The 21634-nt window shown below is 38.2% G+C and overlaps 1 protein-coding gene across 5 annotated transcripts in view; it reads left to right on the top strand.

Annotated features, from left to right (window-relative positions):
* The window catches only part of Ubr1 (ubiquitin protein ligase E3 component n-recognin 1), a 110489-nt gene that overhangs the window by 39164 nt on the left and 49691 nt on the right, over positions 1–21634 (top strand). For 4 of the 5 annotated variants that reach the window (XR_003952079.1, XR_003952081.1, NM_009461.2 and 1 more), the window contains exons 15-27: positions 571–751; positions 1815–1876; positions 2101–2211; positions 5238–5303; positions 5541–5642; positions 7402–7465; positions 10095–10219; positions 13724–13776; positions 15071–15173; positions 16181–16229; positions 16576–16730; positions 19500–19599; positions 20386–20495. Coding sequence is in view for 3 of the 5 variants with exons in the window: in NM_009461.2 (NP_033487.2) it covers positions 571–751; positions 1815–1876; positions 2101–2211; positions 5238–5303; positions 5541–5642; positions 7402–7465; positions 10095–10219; positions 13724–13776; positions 15071–15173; positions 16181–16229; positions 16576–16730; positions 19500–19599; positions 20386–20495 (1281 nt within the window). In the remaining 2 variants the exon portion in view is untranslated. Of the gene's footprint in view, positions 1–570; positions 752–1814; positions 1877–2100; positions 2212–5237; positions 5304–5540; positions 5643–7401; positions 7466–9462; positions 9687–10094; positions 10220–13723; positions 13777–15070; positions 15174–16180; positions 16230–16575; positions 16731–19499; positions 19600–20385; positions 20496–21634 lie in introns of those variants that run through there. The other variant, XM_011239440.3, reaches the window with a different exon arrangement.

The raw sequence follows: 21634 nt of genomic DNA, 5'->3' as shown, positions 1-21634 counted from the left end.
TATTTCCAGTTTAATGTTCAGTGACTCCACCCATAAAACCTTTGAGTCATATCATTTTTAATTCTTTCCCACTATTTAAATAGAAGTTGAATTTCCCCCCATTTTTTATTAGATCTTTCTGAGAATGCCCCTTCTCATCTTTCCTCATGCATATATTTCTTCTGTGTGTGTTGTGAGGAATCAAGCCTAGAGATCTATTTATTGGAAACATCTGCTGCATGTGTTAGTGTGCATCTTTACTCCCAGGAGGCAGAGGCAGGTGAATTTCTGTGAGTTTGAGGCCAGCCTGGTCTATAAAGCTAGTTCTAGGACAACCAGAACTGTTACATTGGGAAACCCAATTATACTTGTTATTTTGGCCTTTTGAAGATAGTTATTTAATTGGTGCCTGCAATTTTTACTCTTGATTATAAATGTTTATATTTTATATTTTCTCTGGATTTACATCCTATGGAGGTAACCCTGGGAATACATAGAACAATTTTGTGCTTATATTTAATAAACATTTATTACGTAGTAGGTGACAAAGTAACTGACTTATCAATATATTTCTGTTTTCTTTTACCTTAGGAAGATCTCTTACTGGTGGCTTATAAAGAATGTCACAAAGCTGTAATGAGGTGCAGTACAAATTTCATGTCCAGTACCAAGACAGTAGTGCAATTGTGCGGTCATAGTCTGGAAACCAAATCCTACAAAGTGTCTGAGGACCTTGTAAGCATACACCTGCCACTCTCTAGAACACTTGCTGGTAAGTGTTTTCGTTTTCTGTCTTTCTGGTCACTCTTCTAGATACTCTGAGAGTAGAAGGGTAATTTTTCTTTTTCATTGTCCCATATATGCCCATTAGATGCTGAAATTAGAGACGGTCATTATTTTTGACCTTTGAGAGCTGTCACCACAATATTTATCCAAGGAAACTCACTCATACTTTATTCTTACCTAAGGACCAACTTTTTTACCAACTACCCAGTTTCTAAATATTTATAAATGTTGATTTTTATATAAATTTATACCAAAATTCAGATTAGGTTTCAATTTGTTCGATAATTCTTTTTTATCTTTTAAATTACATTTGTATATTTATTTCCGTTTTGGATGAGGGAGTGATATGCTATGGTGAATGTATGGAGATCAGAAGGTAATTTGTGGGAGTTCATTTTCTCCTGCCACCACATGAGTTCTGGGGATTGAACTCAGGTTGGTGAGCTTGACAGCAAGCACCTTCACCCACTGAGCCATCTTGCTGGCCCTCCTTTTTCATTTTTTAAAAAGATTTATTTATTTACTACATGTAAGTACACTGTAGCTGTCTTCAGACACCTGAGAAGAGGGCATCAGATCTCATTAAGGATGGTTGTGAGCCATCATGTGGTTGCTGGGATTTGAACTCACCACCTTTGGAAGAGCAGTCAGCACTCTTAACCACTGAGCCACCTCTCCAGCCCTTGATTTTCCATTAATAGTAGAATAAACATGGGGAGAGGCAGACTTAGTTTTATATGAATTATATACAATGTAAGATGTTGTACAACATAGAATTGTGTTTTGGTAATACTGTATTTCAAAATTAGAAGTCAGATGTTTTCATTTGGAGTATCATTTATAAACTTAAAGAATGTGTGTGTGTTGGAGGCGGACTGGAGAGTGATTTGAAGGTTTGCTGCCTGTTAGGCCAGCACTCTTAGATACACCCTCAACTCTAGTGAAAATACATTTAAATAACCCAAGCTTCCCAAAATATTAGTTAACAAAAAATATAATAGGGTTTAATTGCTTTCTTGTTTTCTTTTTTCTTCTTTTAAATGGTTTAGGTCTTCATGTACGTTTAAGCAGACTAGGTGCTATTTCAAGACTGCATGAATTTGTGCCTTTTGTAAGTGACTCTTAAGTATTTTCTAGTCATCTCTGTTGATGGGTGGGAAAGAAAATCATCTATTTTTAACCTCGTTGAATACTCACATTTAGTCACTTCACAGCAGAATGCTTCATGTTAAAATCTGAATTCCAAATGCAGGCTCTCCTATTTTACGTACTTCTTGCTTAAGTGGAGGCATGTGCAGTGTGGGAAATAACAAATCGGCGCTCACTGTGTTTCAGGACGGCTTTCAAGTAGAGGTCCTGGTGGAGTACCCGCTGCGCTGCCTGGTCCTGGTGGCTCAGGTTGTTGCTGAGATGTGGCGAAGAAACGGGCTCTCACTCATCAGCCAGGTATGGTGCCATCCGTCACGCACATCTGTAGATGCGCTCCATTTTAGCATTTCATTCTAGGGTTACTCCATGTCCATAGAGTTTGCCAAATATATGCTCTTATTCTCTTGTATAATCGCTTAGATATAAAAATCCTGGGGATCCTATAAGTGTTTCTCCTTTTTTCTATTTAATATTTATCCCATCTGAAAGCCAATAGGAGCTCAGGAATCCCTTTGAGACACTGAGTCTTCCCACCAACACCAACTGTCCTATTTTCATTCCCTCTCTCTCTCTCTCTGTCTGTCTGTCTTTCTCTCTCTCTCTCTCTCTCTCTCTCTCTCTCTCTCTCTTGTCTGTTTGTATGTCTGAGCACCATGTATGTCATGCAGAATCAATGGGACTAGAGTTATAGATGATTGTGAGCCGCAGTGTTGGTGCTAGAGATCAAACCCAGGCCCTTGGGAAGGGCATCAGGTGCTATTAGCACCTAAGCCATCTCTCTAGCCCCTATTTGTTCTTTTGCTATTGTTTTTGTTTTGTTTCTATGGTGGTCCTTGAATCTGCCCTAATCAAAGTTGTATGCGGATCCGGGTTTAGCCCCAGCACCATTTAAAAACAACAACAATGACTACCTTAATTATTTTTGCTTATGTTTTAGGGAAAATGGGAGAAGTGCTTTATTTAAAAGATCAGAGAACAACTTTTAAAGATGCCACTTAGAAGAAAATGGTGTTATGATTTTTTTCCTTTTTCTTTCTTTTTTTCTCTTTTTTCTTTTCTTTTTTTAAAATTAATTTATTTTTTACATTCCATATTTTATCCCCAACCCCCACAATCTATCCTCCGACTGTTCCACATCCCATACCTCCTCCCCACCCCCTGTCTCCATGTGGATGTCCCCACCCTCCACCCCACCTGACCTCTAAACTCCCTGGGGCTCCAGTCTCTTGAGGGTTAAGTGCATCATCTCTGAATGAACACAGACCCAAAAATCCTCTACGGTGTGCGTGTTGGGGACATAATATCAGATCTTGTATGCTGTCTGTTTGGTGGTCCAGTGTTTGAGAGATCTCAGGGGTCCAGATTAATTGAGACTGCTGGTCTTCCTACAGGATCGCCATTCTCCTCAGCTTCTTTCAGCCTTCCCTAATTCAACAACAGAGGTCAGCTGCTTCTGTACATTGGTTGGGTGCAAGCATCTGCATCTGACTCTTTCAAATGCTTGTTTGATCTTCCAGAATGCAGTCATGCTAGGTCCCTTTTTGTGAGCTCTCCATAGCCTCAGTAATAGTGTCAGGCCTTGGGACCTCCCCTTGAGCCTTGAACTTTGGGCCTGTTGCTAGACCTTCTTTTCCTCAGGCTCCTCTCCATTTACATCCTTGTAATTCTTTCAGACAGGAACAATTATGGGTCAGAGGTGTGACTGTGGAATGGCAACCCCATCCCTCACTTAATGTCCTGTCTTCTTGTTGGAGGTGGGCTCTATAAGTTCCTTCTCCCTACTATAGGGCATTTCATCTAAGGTCCCTCTCTTTGAGTCCTGGGAGTCTTTCACCTCCCAAGTCTCTGGTGCATTCTGGGGGGGGGGGTCCCCCATCTCCTATTTCCAGAGGTTGCATGTTTCCATTCTTTCTGCTAGCCCTCAGGACTTCAGTCCTGTTCCCGCAGGCAGACATTATTGTTACTCTTGTTTTGAAACAGGATCTTTGTATTCCAGACTGAGCTCAAACCTATGAATCCTCCTAACTCAGCTTCCCATGTGCAAATATTACAGATTTGAACTGCCATACCTTGATTTGGTGTAGAAATTTATTTACTTTCAAAAATAATAATTTCTAGAGATTTCTAGCTGATGGAAAGTCTTAAGAATGAGTTTTGTTATAAAACATCTTAAAGGAATTGGTTTTTTCTTTCCATCATATGGGTCTCAGGGATTGAACTCAGGGTGTTGGCTTGATATCATCTTTATCCGTTAAGCCATCTAGATGAGACCCAATTGTTAAGAATTTTATCTGCAATTTGCTATACGCATGAAACTCAGGAAGAACGAAGACCAGTGTGGACACTTTGCCCTTAGAATTGGGAACAAAACACCCATGGAAGGAGTTACAGAGACAAAGTTTGGAGCTGTGACAAAAGGATGGACCATCTAGAGACTGCCATATCCGGGGATCCATCCCATAATCAGCTTCCAAACGCTGACACCATTGCACACACTAACAAGATTTTGCTGAAAGGACCCAGATATAACTGTCTCTTGTGAGGCTATGCCAGGGCCTAGCAAACACAGAAGTGGATGCTCACAGTCAGCTATTGGATGGGTCACACGGCCCCCAATGGAGGAGCTAGAGAAAATACCCAAGGAGCTAAAGGGATCTGCAACCCTATAGGTGGAACAACATTATGAACTAACCAGTACCCGGGAGCTCTTGACTCTAGCTGCATATATATCAAAAGATGGCCTAGTCAGCCATCACTGGAAAGAGAGGCCCATTGGACTTGCAAACTTTATATGCCCCAGTACAGGGGAATGCCAGGGCCAAAAAGTGGGAGTGGGTGGGTAGGGGAGTGGGGGGGAGGGTATGGGGGACTTTTGGGATAGCATTGGAAATGTAAATGAGGAAAATACCTAATAAAAATATTTTAAAAAAAAAGAATTTTATCTTAGGGCTGGAAGATGTCTCTGTGGGTAAAGCTCTTGCTGCACACACATGAGGACCAGAGTTTGGGGTTCTAGCATCCACATAAGTTAGGTTGCTATGATATCCCCTGTAATCATAGCTGTAGGATGCTGAATCAGAGTTCTCATAGCAAGCTGGCTAGTTAGACAAATCAGCCAAACCAGGGAGCTCTGGGCTGAAGTGAGAGATCCTGACTTATTATACAAGGTGGAGAGTAATTGAGGAAAACAGCTGATGTTAACATCTGGTCTACACACACACACACACACACGCCCATCCACATTTAAACATGCACATACATGGTGAAAAAGATGTTTATTGAAAGTCAATTCCTTTAACATCTGTCTACCATTTCTTTCACAGGTTTTCTATTATCAAGATGTTAAATGCAGGGAGGAAATGTACGATAAAGATATCATCATGCTTCAGGTACCGTTTCAGTTACTCTCCATTAGATCTTTCCTTTCCTTTTTTTGTTTCTTAGAGTAAGAGGAGATACTGTTTATAACTTGAGTTTCACCATTAACTGAACATGGTAGCATAGAAATAGAATGGGTAATCTATTATCTTCTACAAAATTATTTTGAAATTTTCTAAAGGGACTATTAGAGACAAGAGTTCCTCCATTTAATACACAAGAAATGTGACACTCAATTTCTTTCACAGATTGGAGCATCTATAATGGATCCCAACAAGTTCTTGTTACTGGTACTTCAGAGATATGAACTTACTGATGCTTTTAACAAGACCATATCCACAAAAGACCAGGTAAGCAATAGAGACTGGTGTGTGAATTAATTCAAAAGGCATATTGTTATCACATTTTTACATAATATTCTTTGTATATACAGTTAGCCTTCCATACAGATATATCATACTAGGGGTCAAATAGATATTTTTAAATTGTGTCTGTATTAATGTGCAAACAGTACTATACAGTCACTCTTTAATATTTACATTTACATAATATTTACATGTGCATTAGGTATTATGAGTAGTGTAGATATGCTTTTAAAGTATATGGCGAGATGTGTGTAGTTATGCATAGATACTACATCAGCTTATGAGGGACTTGAGCTTCCTTGGATTTTGATGTTCGGATTGGGATGTCCTAGGTAGCCAGGAACCATGGTTTTCCCATACTGTGGGATGTCTATACCTCCAAACATCACACACACACACAGAATACACAAATATGCAAGCACACATACTTTCTTTTCACTCTAGGAAACTTAGGCTCTATACAGATCAACAGAGAAAAGAGATGTCACTTAACATACTGTCTTCAGAAAATAAAATACCAGTATTTTGTTTTGAAAGCAAAAACTTTATTCTACATATGCCTTTTTATAATTTGTAGCCTGTTTTACAAAATATTATGATAGGCTTTTCTCCTTGTAATTATTGAATGAATACCAGGCCTGTATTGTTGTTTGTACATTGAAAGTCTCTGTAGCAGTTCCACTGCATGCAGAAAGCATTTAGGGTAAATTTTATGTGTAAATTTGATGAATAAGACAGCACATTTTTACTTAAGGCTCTTGATAAGTATTAACAGATTGGTGTGTGCATATTTCTGGTAGCATGGGATTATCACATCAATAGAGAAAAATGGCACATTCAGCTTTGTATTTTGGTTCATTATCATTGGTTTTTGGGGAGTTAGCGAATTGTAGGTTCTTTCCTTTTGTATGTTTTTTAAAAATCATTTTCCCTTTTCTATTTTTGTAAATGTTTATTTTAGTATTTTTATTATACTAGTTACATTTTTCACAATTTGTGTTTGTCTTACAGTACCCTGACACGTCAGTATAGTTTTAATATTTGAAGTACTAACTTATAAAAGTTATCCTGACTGGTTTGTTGTTTTGGGTTTTTGTTTTAGTTTTTTCCAGACAGGGTTTCTCTGTATAGCCCTGGCTGTCCTGGAACTTGTTCTGTAGACCAGGCTGGCCTGGAATTCAGAAATTCACCTGCCTCTGCCTCCTGAGTGCTGGGATTAAAGATGTGAGCAGCCACTAACAAGGGGCAACCTTGACTGTTTCAAATTTATTAAATCCCATTCCTTAATTTTTCTAACTTCGAAGTCCTTTACGGAGGCTCAAGTAGTAGGCTATATATAGAAAAGAAATGATATTTTTGTCACTTTACCTTCAGTGAAAATATCTGATCTATCAGAAGAACTTAAATAAGAGATGTTTTAGGGAACGATATTCCTACCATAGCTAGGACATGTACTTTAAGCCACTTTCTCATGCTCCTAGTGAGCAGGAAGCTAAGAGCAGAGAAAGGGAAAGATTGGAATTTGCTGGCTCCGACAAATGACAATGTGGTGGTGACAGCAGTGAGGAAAGCGTCAGTCTCTAACAGCTGTGCCTGAGAGCTTTGTGACTCAGTGGGAGTTTTGGTTCCTACCTCTTGCCGTGCTTGGAAGAGAACTCGAGACTGGGTGGGCCTTGCATCTAATCAAGAAATACAAACTTGGAGTTTGTGATTCTTACGTCACTTTTTTTTTTTAATTCTGTAGGATTTGATTAAACAGTATAATACATTAATAGAAGAAATGCTTCAGGTCCTCATCTATATTGTGGGTAAGCTTAAAACAAAATTTGAATTGGAACATGATTTACTTTTTAGAGACTATTAATAAAATATAATTGGTGTTTGTCATCTGTTCTAAACACTACATGAAACATCCAAGATTAATGTGACCAGTGTGACAGATAGGTTTAGAAAGTTCTTTAAAAATGAACCTTGCATATTTTTTTCCTTGGTATTGGAGATCAAACCCAGGGCCTTTCACATGTTAGGTAAGAGCTCTGCCACTAAACTACATTCCTAGTAGTATTTTTATACTTGATTTTTTTATTGTTGGACTTTGGAGGTTAAGGTATAGATATCCTGGGTATAAACATAGGGTTTTTAAATCTACTTATTTAGTGCTAACATTTACATGTATGCATGAAATTTAAATATATTCTCGGTCTAATATAAATGTTTTTATCATGTCATTTTTGCAAGTTACTTTGCATAGATATCAGAGTGAGAAAGATGGTTGTGAGCCACCGTGTGGTACTAGGAACAAAACTCGGCTTCTCAGCCGCAATTGCAAATGCTCTGAACCAGTGAGCCGTCTTTCAAGCCCCACATCTGGTTTATAGTGGGAAAAATATAAATAAGTAGGAAATATTTGGATTAGGAGTTAGATTATAAAGTCTTGGCCTTGCTTTCAGTTATTAAGAACATGCTATATAATCTTTGAGTTTCAGATTCCTAATCCATACAGTGTGAAAGGAACCTACTCTAAGGTTGCTTCTGGGACTGTGAACCTGGGGGAGACCCCTGTGGTAAATATATATATACATATATATATATGAAAATTATAAAATAGAATATAACATTATAAAATTTACAAATGTGAAAATTAGTTATTGGAAATAAATCATTTAACAAATTCTTTGTGAAATGTGTTTGATTTAGAGAATATCTAAAAGGGTCTCTTCTAGATGTCATAGGTCTTTTATAGATATTATGGTGTGGAAAACTAGTGGTGAATACATAGTCATGAAGGCAGAGTGGAGGGGGTTAGAAAGGAGACCAGTGAAGGGAACGGATAGTGTGGGAGGTGAATGTGAACAAAATACATGACACATCTGAGAGAGTTATCCTTATGAAACCTGCCACTGCTCACGTTGGTAAAGTACCTAATGTGAAGGTACGAGGACCTGAGTTCAATCTCCAATACGAATATAAAAGTGGGGGAGGCAGGCTTGCAGCACACACCTATAAGACTGGATAGGGGGATCCCTAGGGAGCAGGTTTGCCAGCAGGTTAGCTGCATCCGTGAGCTCCAGATTCAGTGATTCAGTGTATGTGTGTGTGTGTGTTCTTGTGCATGTATGTGGGAGACAGAAGAAGGCATCAGATCCCTTATAGCTGGAATGTTTGTGAGCCATCTGGCTTGTTGCATAGGTACTGGAATCCAAATTCTAGTTTTTGTGATTGTGCAGCAAGAGTTCTTAACCTCTAGGTAGGCCCTGTTTTGTTTGTTCGTTTTTATTTTTGTTTTGCAGTTTATTTTGATTTTCTTTTTTTTTTTTTTAAAGATTCATTTATTTATTATATGTAAGTACACTGTAGCTGTCTTCAGACACTCCAGAAGAGGGAGCCAGATCTCGTTATGGATGGTTGTGAGCCACCATGTGGTTGCTGGGATTTGAACTCCGAACCTTTGGAAGAGCAGTCGGGTGTTTTTACCCACTGAGCCATCTCACCAGCCCGATTTTCTTTTTTTTTTTATTGGAGATTTTATTCATTTACATTTCAAATGTTATCCCCTTTCCTGATTTCTCTCCCAGAAACCCTCTATCACATTCCCCCTCCTCCTGCTTCTATGAGGATGTGCCTCCACCCACCTGCCCACTCCCACCTCCCCACCATTGCACTCCCCTACAATGGGGCATCGAGCCTTCACGGGACCAAGTGTCTCTTCTCCCATTGATGCCCAACAAGGCCATCCAATGCTACATATGTGTCTGGAGCTATGGTCCCTTTTCTTTTCTTTTTGAGACAGGGTCTTAATGTATAGTTCTGGCTGACCTGGAGCTCACTATGTAGACCAATCTGGCCTCCAGCTCACTGAGATCTTCCTGTCTCCACCTCTTGACTGCTAGTGTTAAAGGATGTGCCAACAATATGCCTAAACTTAACAACTTATTATTTTTAGTGTAGGTGTGGGTATGTGCATGTAAGTGCAGGTGCCCTTCGAGTCCAGAGACATTGGATCCCCTGGAGCTGGATTAGCGGGCAGATGTGAGTGTCCTGACGGAGGGAGGTTCGAGGAATAGAACTTGGATCCTCTATAAGAGATATGTGCTCATACCCACTGAACCATCTCTCCAGTCTATTGGTTTACTTTTGAATTCTGGTCTTGCTTTGCGACCCAGGCTAGCCTTTCTGTCTGTGATCCTCCTATCTCAGCCTCCCAAGTGCTAGGATTACAGCAAATTAAAATAAGGGCTGGATTCTTCAGGTCACTGAATGGTTTCTCTCTTTTAACAAATAATTTATGGTTTGAATTTGGGAAAATACTGAAGTAATTTTGACTTGTTTTTATAGACCTAAATTTAATGCAGTGTTCTGGGTATAAGTAACATCTGTCAGAACAAAACTTAAATAGAAATGAATGACATTTTCTGGTTTTGTTTTCTGTTATATTAGGAGAACGTTATGTACCTGGAGTGGGAAATGTTACCAGAGAGGAGGTTATAATGAGAGAGATTACTCACTTACTTTGCATTGAGCCCATGCCACATAGTGCCATCGCCAGAAACCTACCTGAGAACGTAAGTCTACTTTTCTTTAAAAAAAAAAAAAAAAAGAAAAAGAAAATTATTTTAAAAATTATATGTTTGGGTGTTTTCCCTACTTGTTTGTAAGTGTAGCATAGGCATGCCTGGTGTTCTTACAGGGTGTTGGATCCCCTGGAACTGGAGCCATAGACAGTTGTGAGTCCAGGGGGCCCTGCAAGGGCAGCTAGTGCTTCTAACCATTGAGACATCCTTCTAGCTTCTACGATTACATTTCAGTCCCTCTTCTTAAGATTGGAGGAATTCCAGTTTTTGTGGTTGTTTGTTTGTTTGATGCTATTTGTCAGTCTGTCTCTCTACCTCTCTTTCTTTCAGTTGAAAGTTAACTTCAAATTTCAGGAAAATGTGCTTAGCAAAATGACCCACATTTAATATTATGGTTGTAAACCAATCACCTTTCGGCTTTTAGTCATTTATATGCTTTAGTTCCATGGAAATGCTCTAAAATTTTTGTTTACTTTAAAACAAGTTTTTTGGCAGAGGAAATGAAAGGTAGCTGAAATTCTGAGATTTCAGGTTTTTTGAGCACTATGTTAATGCAGATCTTGTGAGAAACAGGCCAGAAAACAAAAAATAAATAAATAAATAAATAAAATAAAATAAAATAAAATAAAAATGAAGATTTTATTACAGGAAGCAGCGAGGGGCTGGGAAACACCAGGGAGCTGTTGCAGCATTCTGCAGGCCTGCTTTTCGTGAAGAAAATGCAAAGGCAGATGAATGGAAGCACCCTATAAAAACGTAGATCTCATAAAAGAAGGCAGAATTAGTGGTTCCTGGAGACTAAGGGTGTCAGGAGATCAGAGAGCTGTTAGATAACAGATAGCAAAGTATACTTAGGAAAAGGAATTAGTTCTAGTGTTTATGCTTAACAATAAAGTGATATATTTCTAAATAACTAGGAAAAAGAAAGCCCAAAGTTTTCCAACATGTCAAGTTGAAAGCTATTTGAGGACTTGGAAATTCCAGTTATCCTGATTTGATAATTATACATTGCATATTTACGTATATATATATACATTATATTAATATATATTGTTGTGATAGGCCTCATAAATACAAGTATTATGTGAAAAGAATGACAGAAAGGAAAGAATGAAGCAATAGGTTACACACTGTGGCACATACTTTAGTAATCCCAGCACACTGGAGTTCCAGAGCTGCTGGAGCTATGGAGCATGCCCTATAAAGAAAAGTAGGTCAGGATGGAGATAGAAGAGAGACAGACAGACAGCAAAATAAAAATCAGGCTTTGCTGTCTTGCCATTGTCTCTCAGAACAACTGCTTTATAGTATTCGCCTTGCTGAGGGTCTGGAATCCTTTAGTGAGAAGCCCAAAGGACAACAGCTGAAGCATGCTGTCAGTCTGCTCTCTCTAACTACAGCTCTGTAGGGTGAGTTGTGATCTCCACCACAGTGGTATTTATGCTTTAATATATACCAATATTGGTTTAATTGTCCTAAAGTTATGACTTTTACATTTTTCCTCTTGTGAGATTTGCTTATGAATTAGAACAATAATCACTTAAGTTTTTGTTTTTGTGTGAGTGGAAGTCTGCACATGTTATGCCATGTATGTAGATATCTGTGGCCTACATGAGCTTTCTGGTGATTCTTCTGGGGCCTCTCATCTAGGAGTGCTGGGGTTATACTTGTGAGCTACCACGTGTAGTTTCTCTATGGGCTCCAAGGCCTAGGTCGGGATATTAGGCTTGTATGCCAAAGCACTTTTACACACTGAGCTACCCCTGCAATCCCCGAAAAGTGACTCTTAATAAAGAATTCAACTTTCTTGTGTTGTCAAGACTTCCATACACACAAGAGATGCTGTGCTTTGACTCAGTTTCTTCCTCTCTGCCAGTTTTTTTGTAATTTTTTTTTCCAGTTTCATTGTAAACTGGTTGTCAAACTGTAGCTATTTGGTATTTTACTTTTGTAATTTTTGTATATCCACCTATTAATTTCATGATTAATTCCTTTTAAATATCATCTTATAGTTTTCCTTAGTGTGTTTGAAGCAGTAATATGTATGTAATAATAGTTTTTGATGTTCTAAATGATTTTCCCCTAAATGCTATTAAAATAAGTAAATATTCAAAAATTCTAAAAATATCTGTTACACCTAAACTAATTCCACCTGTGACTGGCAATACATATACAAAATACTTAGAAACAAAATTCTCTAAGGTGTCCGCTGACTTTGCTGCTTAATCTCAAATAAATTGTTTTTTAAAAGGAGGTTAGATAGGTGTGGTGGTGCATGTTATAGTATAATCCAGTTACCTGGGAAAGCTACTGATCATTTATGCCCAGGAGTGACTCATCTCCTTAAAAACTAAATCGGTAAACAAAATAAAGTTTTGTTTGCATTTATTTATTTCTGCATGTGTGTGCATGTGGTGTGTGTGTGTCTGTGTGTGTGTATGTTACAGTAGTCATGTGGCACCTGCAGAGATACGAGGACAAAGCGACAAAGCAAGGATCAATTTTCTCCTTTCACTATGTGGGTCCCAGGGATTAAACTAAGTTCGTCAGACTTGGCTGGAGGTGCTTTTACTCACTGTGCCATCTTGCCTGCTCAAACTAAACTATGAAAAGGAGGATAAACTTCTTAATTTTTAAAAACTATAGGTAGCTAGCTATAAGTTTACTGTAGTATTTTAACTAGCTCCTTATCATTGTAAATGGCTTCATAAAAACAGTACTCTGCGTTTAAGGAAATGTTTGTGCTAATTAGCAGAAAACTATCAGAGTTGCAAAAGGAGGAACACGTCTGGACATTTTGCACAGATATTTTGCCATGGTTTCTGGCTGGAGGCTACTCATCCTTTTTACCTTGGTTTAAGGATTAGTGAAGCGTGGACATCTTCCTAGATGTTGTTGATGAACAGACTATATAAGGCTTCTTTTTAACCACTGAGTGTATAGCTGAGTGATAGAATGCTTTCTGCAGGCCCTGGGTTAAATTCCAACACCATCCAAAAAAACAAAAAGACAGAAAGAAGAAAGGGTGGGTGTTAAAAATTGTGTGTGTGTATGCACACATGAAGCCAGACTCAGAGAGCTGACTTTGTGATATTCATACATAAGATTGTGCATCTTAAATGTTACTCCCCTACATCATATTGGCTTCATATGTACTTTTCCTTTTTCTTTTTTTTGTTTGCCCTCCTTCCTCCCCAGACAGGGTTTTTCTGTGTAGCCCTGGCTGTCCTGGAACTCACTTTGTAGACCAGGCTGGCCTGGAACTCATAGAGATCCGCCTGCCTCTGCCTCCTGAGTGCTGGGATTAAAGGCGTGTTTCACCACCACCCAACTTGAATATGTACTTTTAATACAATATTGCAGTTAATCTTTAAATTTATTGTGTATAAAGTACTTCAGAGATGAAGTTTTAAATGTATTTCAGTTCACAGTAAGAGAAGAAAAAAAAAATCATTACCTGAAGGTAAAAATGACAAAAAACTGTTGTTTCGACAGGAAAATAATGAAACTGGCTTAGAGAATGTCATAAACAAAGTGGCCACATTTAAGTAAGTGTTTAATATTTATCCTTATTTGAGAGATAGGTTGATCTTTATTTTCATACTCTGGATCCTTTTTACATCTGATTTTTTAGAGTGCCCAGGAATGAGAATACAATATGGAGTAGAGGGGTGAGAATGGAGGATGCACTAGGCACTGCCTGTGTGTTTAATAATGAGACAATTAACTGTGTTTGTTGATGAAATGAGGTTCTTGTGTGGTAGGTAAATGAGAGATTAGTCTAGTGATATTAGGTGAGTTAGACAGTAAACTAGTAAGACAATCTGATGACTTTTTCCCAATACTTTGAAGCTATGACTTCATTGTTTTACAAATTTTTGTTTTATCTGCTAATCTTAGATTTTTCTCCAATAGAGTTAAAGAGTATTTTATAAACCTTTCCCTCTTTGTGGTATATAAGGTGAAAATGTTAATTGAATCAATTCTTGAATTTTGGAAAATTGATAATAGTAATGTACTTTGACTCGTGATCATAATTGTGTTTAGAGTGATGCTGTTGAGGTTTTTTTTTTTTTTTAAAAAAAGACATTTATTTTTATGTTCATTCATGTTTTGCCTGCATATAGTCTGTGCAAGGATGCCAGGTGCTCTGGAATTGGAGTTAACAGACAGTTGTGAGCTGCCGTGTGGGTGCTGAGTCCTCTGGAAGATCGGCCAGTGTTCTTGACTGCTGAGCCATCTCTCCAGCCCACTACTAATTGTAAATAACTTATACAATAGCATGTGGCTTCTTTTTCCTATTAGCAGTGTTTAATGATATTTTTTAAGTTAAGAATTGGACCGACACTCAAAGATGCTAAATGTTCATAGCAGATATGGCATGCTCCTTCTAGCTGTGGTGCTTTTCCTACTACAGCACTCGAGAGAGGATGCCATACCACTATTAGAACAGTTTGCTAATGATTTGTGTTCCTACCATTTGAGGTTTGACCCTAAGTCAAGTAGTATACTGTAATTTAACAGGAGCCTTTAAGCCCAGAGGCTATACAAGAAGTCTGGGAATCTAAGTACACTACTATCAGGTCCACCTAGCACAAAGCAAACTCCCAGATTTGTTTGAATTTCATAACTATTAAATAAAAATGTCACTGTTATCAGGATTTTTGTATTCAGTGTATGTTTTTTTAGTTACCATAGAACTAAATTGATTGTTTCTAAGATATAATATTTTAATAGGAATCCTGAATTTTAGATTAGATTTTGGAGTCTTTTATGGTGTCAGTTCTGTGAAAACAAAACCAAAAGCACTGTTCTTCATCTCTGTATTGTCTGTTGCTCTAGGAAACCAGGTGTGTCGGGCCATGGAGTTTATGAATTGAAAGATGAATCACTGAAAGACTTCAATATGTACTTTTACCATTATTCTAAAACACAGCATAGCAAGGTAGGAAGAGTATCCTTTTCATAAATAAACCTGAAGTCCTGTATGTTTTCCAAATCTACAGAAATGTAGTTTCACGATGGCTCTCAGTAGAGGGTGTTAATTCATCCAAGAAAATTAAAAACTTAATCAGTAACTTTGTGTACAATAGTTAGCTTTATTTGACTGTAGCAGAAATGTCTGTAATAGTTGCTACAGAAGAGGATTCAGGACTGCGTCCTTCACTGTTTCCTTCCTTTCTCCTTCTCCTCCTCTCCTTCTCTTCCGCCCTTTGTCTCTCTCCCCTCCCCTCCCCTCTCCTCTTTCTCTCTCTCTCTCCCTCTCTCTCATTCTCTTTCTTTTATCATTCTTATCTTTTACAACAGTGATTGGCACATAGTGTCTGTTGGTCTTAGAAGGATGATAAGTGATCACTTGGTTTTGGTGATGGCTGGTTTTGTTGACCTTTGCTTAAGCTGAATAATTTACAAAAGTGTGGGAAGGAGAAAGTTGGTTACTACCAGCATGGTCTTGCTTGCTAGCTGCCATTGTGGGAAATGCTGTACTCTACCATGGCTCCCTCTTCATGATGATCTGAAGGCAGACATGGGGCTGGGCGAGATGCTGCTGCCCTTTGTACAGGCTGTCTGCTGCTTTCTCACAGGAAAGGGGTCTAACACAGGAGCTTTTATTTAATAAAATTAATGAAATATAAATACAATTACAGATAAAAGTTACACATCATCGTGTAGGTTCTTGTACCAGATAGAAGCTAGGAAGCCTTTCTGACTCAAAGAACAGAGGCTAAGTTCTGAATTCTCATTCACTCATCTTGTGGTGCCTTCTCTAAGACAACTATTTGGTTTCTAGTCAAAGTAATATTTTGAATATATTTTAAATTAGCATATAAGATATTTTAGTAGGTAGGTCAATATTTATATTTTTCAAACAGTGTTTTACTGGTCTTGTGCTTTTTAAGTAATGTATGTCATAATAGTTTTCACTTTTTCTTTTTTCATTTTCTTAAATAGGCTGAACATATGCAGAAGAAAAGGAGAAAACAAGAAAATAAAGATGAAGGTAAAATTGAGATTCTGAACTGACTTCATTTTGCCTATTTTTTTTTGTGAGTGTTTTGTTGATTTGAAGGGTGCAACTAAAGGAAATATAAAAGAGCCTCTTTTCATTTATTAAGATGTGTCCAACATGAGTGAGAGCCTTTTAAATTGTCAACAAATGGAATTTATTTTGGGAGACTGGTCGAGCAGTTTGTATTTCCCTTGACATTGATGTTTTCAGTGCTTTGAAGCAGAAAAAAAAATCATGTTCTTTTGCATTTAAACTTGGACTTTTCGTATTTACAATTTAGTATGTTAGGGTAGTACCTGCTTGTCTCTTCTCCCCATCTATTCTGTTTCCCCAACAGCATTGCCGCCGCCACCTCCTCCGGAGTTCTGCCCTGCTTTCAGCAAAGTAGTCAACCTGCTCAGCTGTGATGTTATGATGTACATCCTCAGGACCATCTTTGAGCGGGCAGTGGACATGGAGTCTAATCTGTGGACAGAAGGGATGCTGCAGATGGTAAGCTCACCTGCTCACCTGCAGTGTTTGAGTTCTTTGTGGAATCTGAAAAACAATCCTTGGATTAATGTCAGTCAGAAACACATGGTACTTAGGAATCATTAAAGTAGTTTATCTGTGGCCCAAGTTTCTTCCATGATACACTCTCATGCTTTTAGCATCTCTGTCCTTGGGAACTATTCATGTTTTAAAAGACTCAAAAAAAGTGCACTGAGTAGGGATAACCAGGAAGTGAGAGCCAAGCCTGGGAAGGATTAATCAAGTAAGTAGTCTTGGAAAAGCTTGGACAAACATCTGAATACGTAGAATCCCACTGCTGGTCAGCCAGGGCCAAATCTGAATGTGCCCTAGAGTTCCCAGTCTTACCTGTCTACACCTGTCCATCATATCTTTCCCTCTGGATGTTCCCCAGCTTCCTCGCCAGGTTGGCCTCCTTATCCTGGGCCACATCTGTATCAGGCATGTCTCTACCCCACCCTGCTTTGTGAATTCTCTGGCTTTGGTCATGGTAGGCCCAGGAATTGTGATGGAGAGGAAAGTAAAGAAAGCTCATGAAAAAATATACACAAGCATGGAAGGTGTCCCTGCTCTTCCTTCTCCTTTTCCAACAGTCTGGCAGAAAGCAAGGGCAGGATTCCCTCTCTCCCCGGCCTTCCTAGTTCTGCTCTCCCATCCTTCCACTCTCTGCCCCACTCCGCCCTCCCCTGCTGTTCAGCCATGGCTGGCTGGGGAGAATGGCATGGTAATTATGGCTAAGGCTCCCTCTCCCTTCTTGAGAGATGCTGCATCATACCTTTAAAGATGGTGTGAGTTCTGGTAAACCAAGGAGTGAAGACAAGTTTAAGACCTACAGAATGTCATCTGTCCTTATTTCCTTTTGTAATACTTGTGGTTGAGATTTTGTAGAAATTTAATTATGATGTACCCTGTACTTTTGTAATTGGAGCACATTATGGTGATTAAAGGTAACTGTATTCCTGGCAAGCCTCTTATTGATTGCATTAACTGCAAAGATGCTGGAAGTAGAATCCATTTGATTGATGAGCGTGTAATCTATTCCTATGCTATTTTAGGTACTACTCTCTAACTCTTTTTATTTGAATTCCAGTTAAAAAGTTTCCAACATATCTTAGCTCCTTCTCCAAGTTAGAAAAAAGAAAAAGGAAACAAACAAAACCAAAGTCTCCTCATGCTAGTGATAAGTCCATAACACATTGCAACATGGTATTTTTGTGTTTTTTTTTTTTTTGTTTGTTTTTGTTTTGTTTTTTTCTTTTCTTTTCTTTGAAACAGGGTTTCTTTGTATAGCCTGGCTGTCCTGGAACTTGCTCTGTAGACCAGGCTGGCCTTGAACTCACAGAGATCCACCAGTCTCTGCCTCCTGAGTGTTAGGATTAAAGGCATGTGTCACCACCGCCCAGTGCACCATGTTTTTACAGGCATATATTTATTTTGTTTGGTTTGGTTTTCACGGTGCTGGTGAGTGAACCCAGGAGCATGTATATGCTAGACAGGAACTCTGCCACTAAGCCACACTTACAGCTCTCTTTGTTCTTTCTTTCTATCTATCTATCTATCTATCTATCTATCTATCTATCTATCTATCTATCTACCTATCTATCTATCTATCTATCTATCTATCATCTACCTATCTATCTATCTATCTATCATCTACCTATCTATCATCTATTATTTATTTTTGAAGCAGGGTTATATAGCACAAGGTAGACTAAAACTCCTTATGCCTAGGCTAACCTTAAACTTGTGGCAATCCTTCTACCTCAGTATCTTGAGGGCTAAGAGTATATATATGAGCAACCATACCTGGCTTCTTGGTACAGCTAATTAATAAATTACTTAATCCTGCTATTTTATGGCAGCTATAATTATATATTTATTTAATACCTGTTTAACTGAACAATCTCTATCCCTCTCCCCTGTTGGTTACTATTAGTCTGTAGGTTCATGCTCTTTTTGTATCTCTACTTGCAGGACTATATTCAGTATTGTAGAGATTTATTTGAACTCCAGTTAAAAATTTCCCCATAGCTCCCAGTATCCTTATCTCGTAAGTGCTGCTAATATATATAAATCCTGGAAACTATTCCAACATAAGCACATAAAGGTCTTGTCATTCTTGGTTATATGTATATCTCATATGTAGGAATACTATTATACATTTAACTTTTATTAGTAGACATTGGGTTTGATTTTAGGGTTTTGTTATAACAGAAAACACTAAGATGAGCACTGATCATGGTTAGTTAGCTTGCTTGCTTGTGACAGGTTCTCTTTATGTTGCTCAGGCTGGTCTTGATTTTGTGGGCTTACGTTATCCTTCCCCCTCAGCTTCCAAGATGTGTGCTACAGCTGGTTTACAGCAAACATCCTTGTACAAATATTTTTGCTTACATAAATGAGTGTATTTGCCATACCAGTTCCTGGTACACAATCTGCTCCTTTACATTTTTGACTGATGACAATGATTTGCTTTAAATGTAAAACTAGTTCATGTCCCTTTATCACCACTGTAGTAACATGTAACTGCTTCCCGAAACTCTTTGGGCGGCTGTGTAGTTATAGTAAACTCCAAATGTTTGTCACTATTTAAGTAACATTCTTTAAATCACCTTAAACTATACCTCCTTAATTTGAAATGGGTACTCTTTCAGTTATCTTTGTTTATAAGCTTTGTCCATGTTGGGTTATCGTTTTCTTTCTTCTGGGAAAGAAGATGCACTTCAAAGACCCTTCTTCTCCCTTTTTCAGGCGTTCCATATATTGGCACTGGGCTTGCTGGAAGAGAAGCAGCAGCTTCAGAAAGCTCCTGAAGAGGAAGTGGCTTTTGACTTTTACCATAAGGCTTCAAGTACGCTAAAGCATCATCCTCAGGAAGCTCCTGGCTTATTGCCAGTTTGTAGTTGGAAGTTTGGACCTTAAACAGTTTTTAGCTGTCAGTCCTTAAAATTTAAAAAGCCCTTTGTCTTATAGTTAGGGTTTTGTTCCTGTGAACAGACACCATGACCATGGCAACTCTTATAAAGGAAAACCTTTAACTGGGGCTGGCTTAGAGGTTCAAAGGCTTAGTCCATTACTGTCGTGGTGGAAAGCATGGCAGGATGCAGGCAGCCGTGGGGCTGGAGAGGAGCTGATCTTCAGGCAGCAGAAGGAGACTGTACCACACTAGGTACATGAGCGTATATGATACCTCACAACCCATCTGCACAGTGACACACTTCCTCCAGCATGGCCACATCTATGCCAACAAAGCCTTCCTTCCTGATAGAGCCACTCCCTATGGGTCATACATTCCCATCCCTGAGTCTGTGGGGCCAGACCTAGTCAAACCACTGCAGCCCTTAAATGATTTATGTGCCTAGCATGTTAGTTTTTAACTAATATTTTCCAGCATACTCATTTTTTTTTTCAGTTCCCTTGTACATTTTTTTTTTAACTGCATGATCTTCCATTCCTGGGCGTGATTGTAGTATGAATGGAGAGAAGTGTGTCTGACTGAAAGTTTCTTTTTGTATATTTTTTTCTAATTTTGAAAAGTAGGATAGGTTTAGATTAGAATGCTCTTAAGGTAAGAAGTAAAGTAGTACATAATTATGAGCATAATCTTCTTTTAATACAATTTTGTATTTTAAAAAAGGATTGGGAAGTTCAGCCATGAATGCTCAGAATATACAAATGCTCTTGGAAAAACTCAAAGGAATCCCCCAATTAGAAAGCCAGAAGGACATGATAACATGGATACTCCAGGTATATCACAGATGTAAACTGGTCTAATGAGTTGTGTGTTGCTTAACATTAAGAAGATATTTTGATAAATGCACCATTAAGTGATTCATCCTTACTTGAATACCACAGAATATATTCATGTAAGCCTAAATAGTTTGTTATTTGATGTGGCCTCGATGCACTCAATAAACTAAGTAAATAAATACGAGGTATATGAGATTGCTACTGGTGAACTTTGCATACTGTCTTACTTTTGTAAGTAGAAAAAGCATACTCTCAAATTATAATGAAAAGAATAGTGTCGGGGATGCGAGTAGAAATCAGTGGTAGGATGTGTGTTTAGCATGTGTGAGTCCTTGAGTTAATCCCCAGAATCATAAATTAATTTCTAAATATTTGCAGTATGACACAGTAAGCATATAAAAAAGTACATGCATGTAATGAAATGTGACTGAGCAGGTTATATTAAGGAATATGTATGTATATACATATATACGCACATATATGCATATAAGAAAATGAGACCTTGAATTTGAAAAAGATCAAAACATGAGTATATAGGAAGGTTTGGAGGTGGGAAAAAAGAAACAACGAAAGCATAATTTCAAAAAGAAAAAAAAATCCAAGTATTGCCAGTCATTTATTATCATTATTTAATTATACATACTTATGTAATTCTATACTATATATAAAAATCTATTTGCTGCTAGAATTCAGCCACTGTTCTCTCCTCCTTTGTAGTCAATTACTATCAATTATTACAACTCTGTTTTTTTTCATGGTAGTAATTCAATTTTTTTCTGTTTCTCTGGTATTTATTTTAATAATAAGGTTCATTTATGTCATTATCAGTTACTTTTACTGAGTAATTACAGTGTGCCATGATGAATTCAAGGTCCCAGGCAGCACAAAATGCTTGCTTTCATGGAGCATGCACCATAGTTTAAACACAGACAATTTTAAAATATTCATCAGGATAATCCAATGGGATGAGAGAAGGTTCCCTTGAATAATACAGAAGGGTTTTGTCAGAAGCTGAAGTGAGAGCAGAGACCTGGATCGCTCTAGAGCCAGTACTTTAACACATAGAAGAGTATTCCAAGGAGAGGACACTGCAGTGCAAGAGCAAGGCCAGCATTACTGGAACGTAAGGGAGGTGG

Source organism: Mus musculus, chromosome 2 (assembly GCF_000001635.26).
Source record: "Mus musculus strain C57BL/6J chromosome 2, GRCm38.p6 C57BL/6J".
NCBI classification, from domain to species: domain Eukaryota; kingdom Metazoa; phylum Chordata; class Mammalia; order Rodentia; family Muridae; genus Mus; species Mus musculus.
The sequence above is the reverse complement of the archived record's forward strand: the minus strand, read 5'-3'. Positions and strand labels throughout refer to the sequence as shown.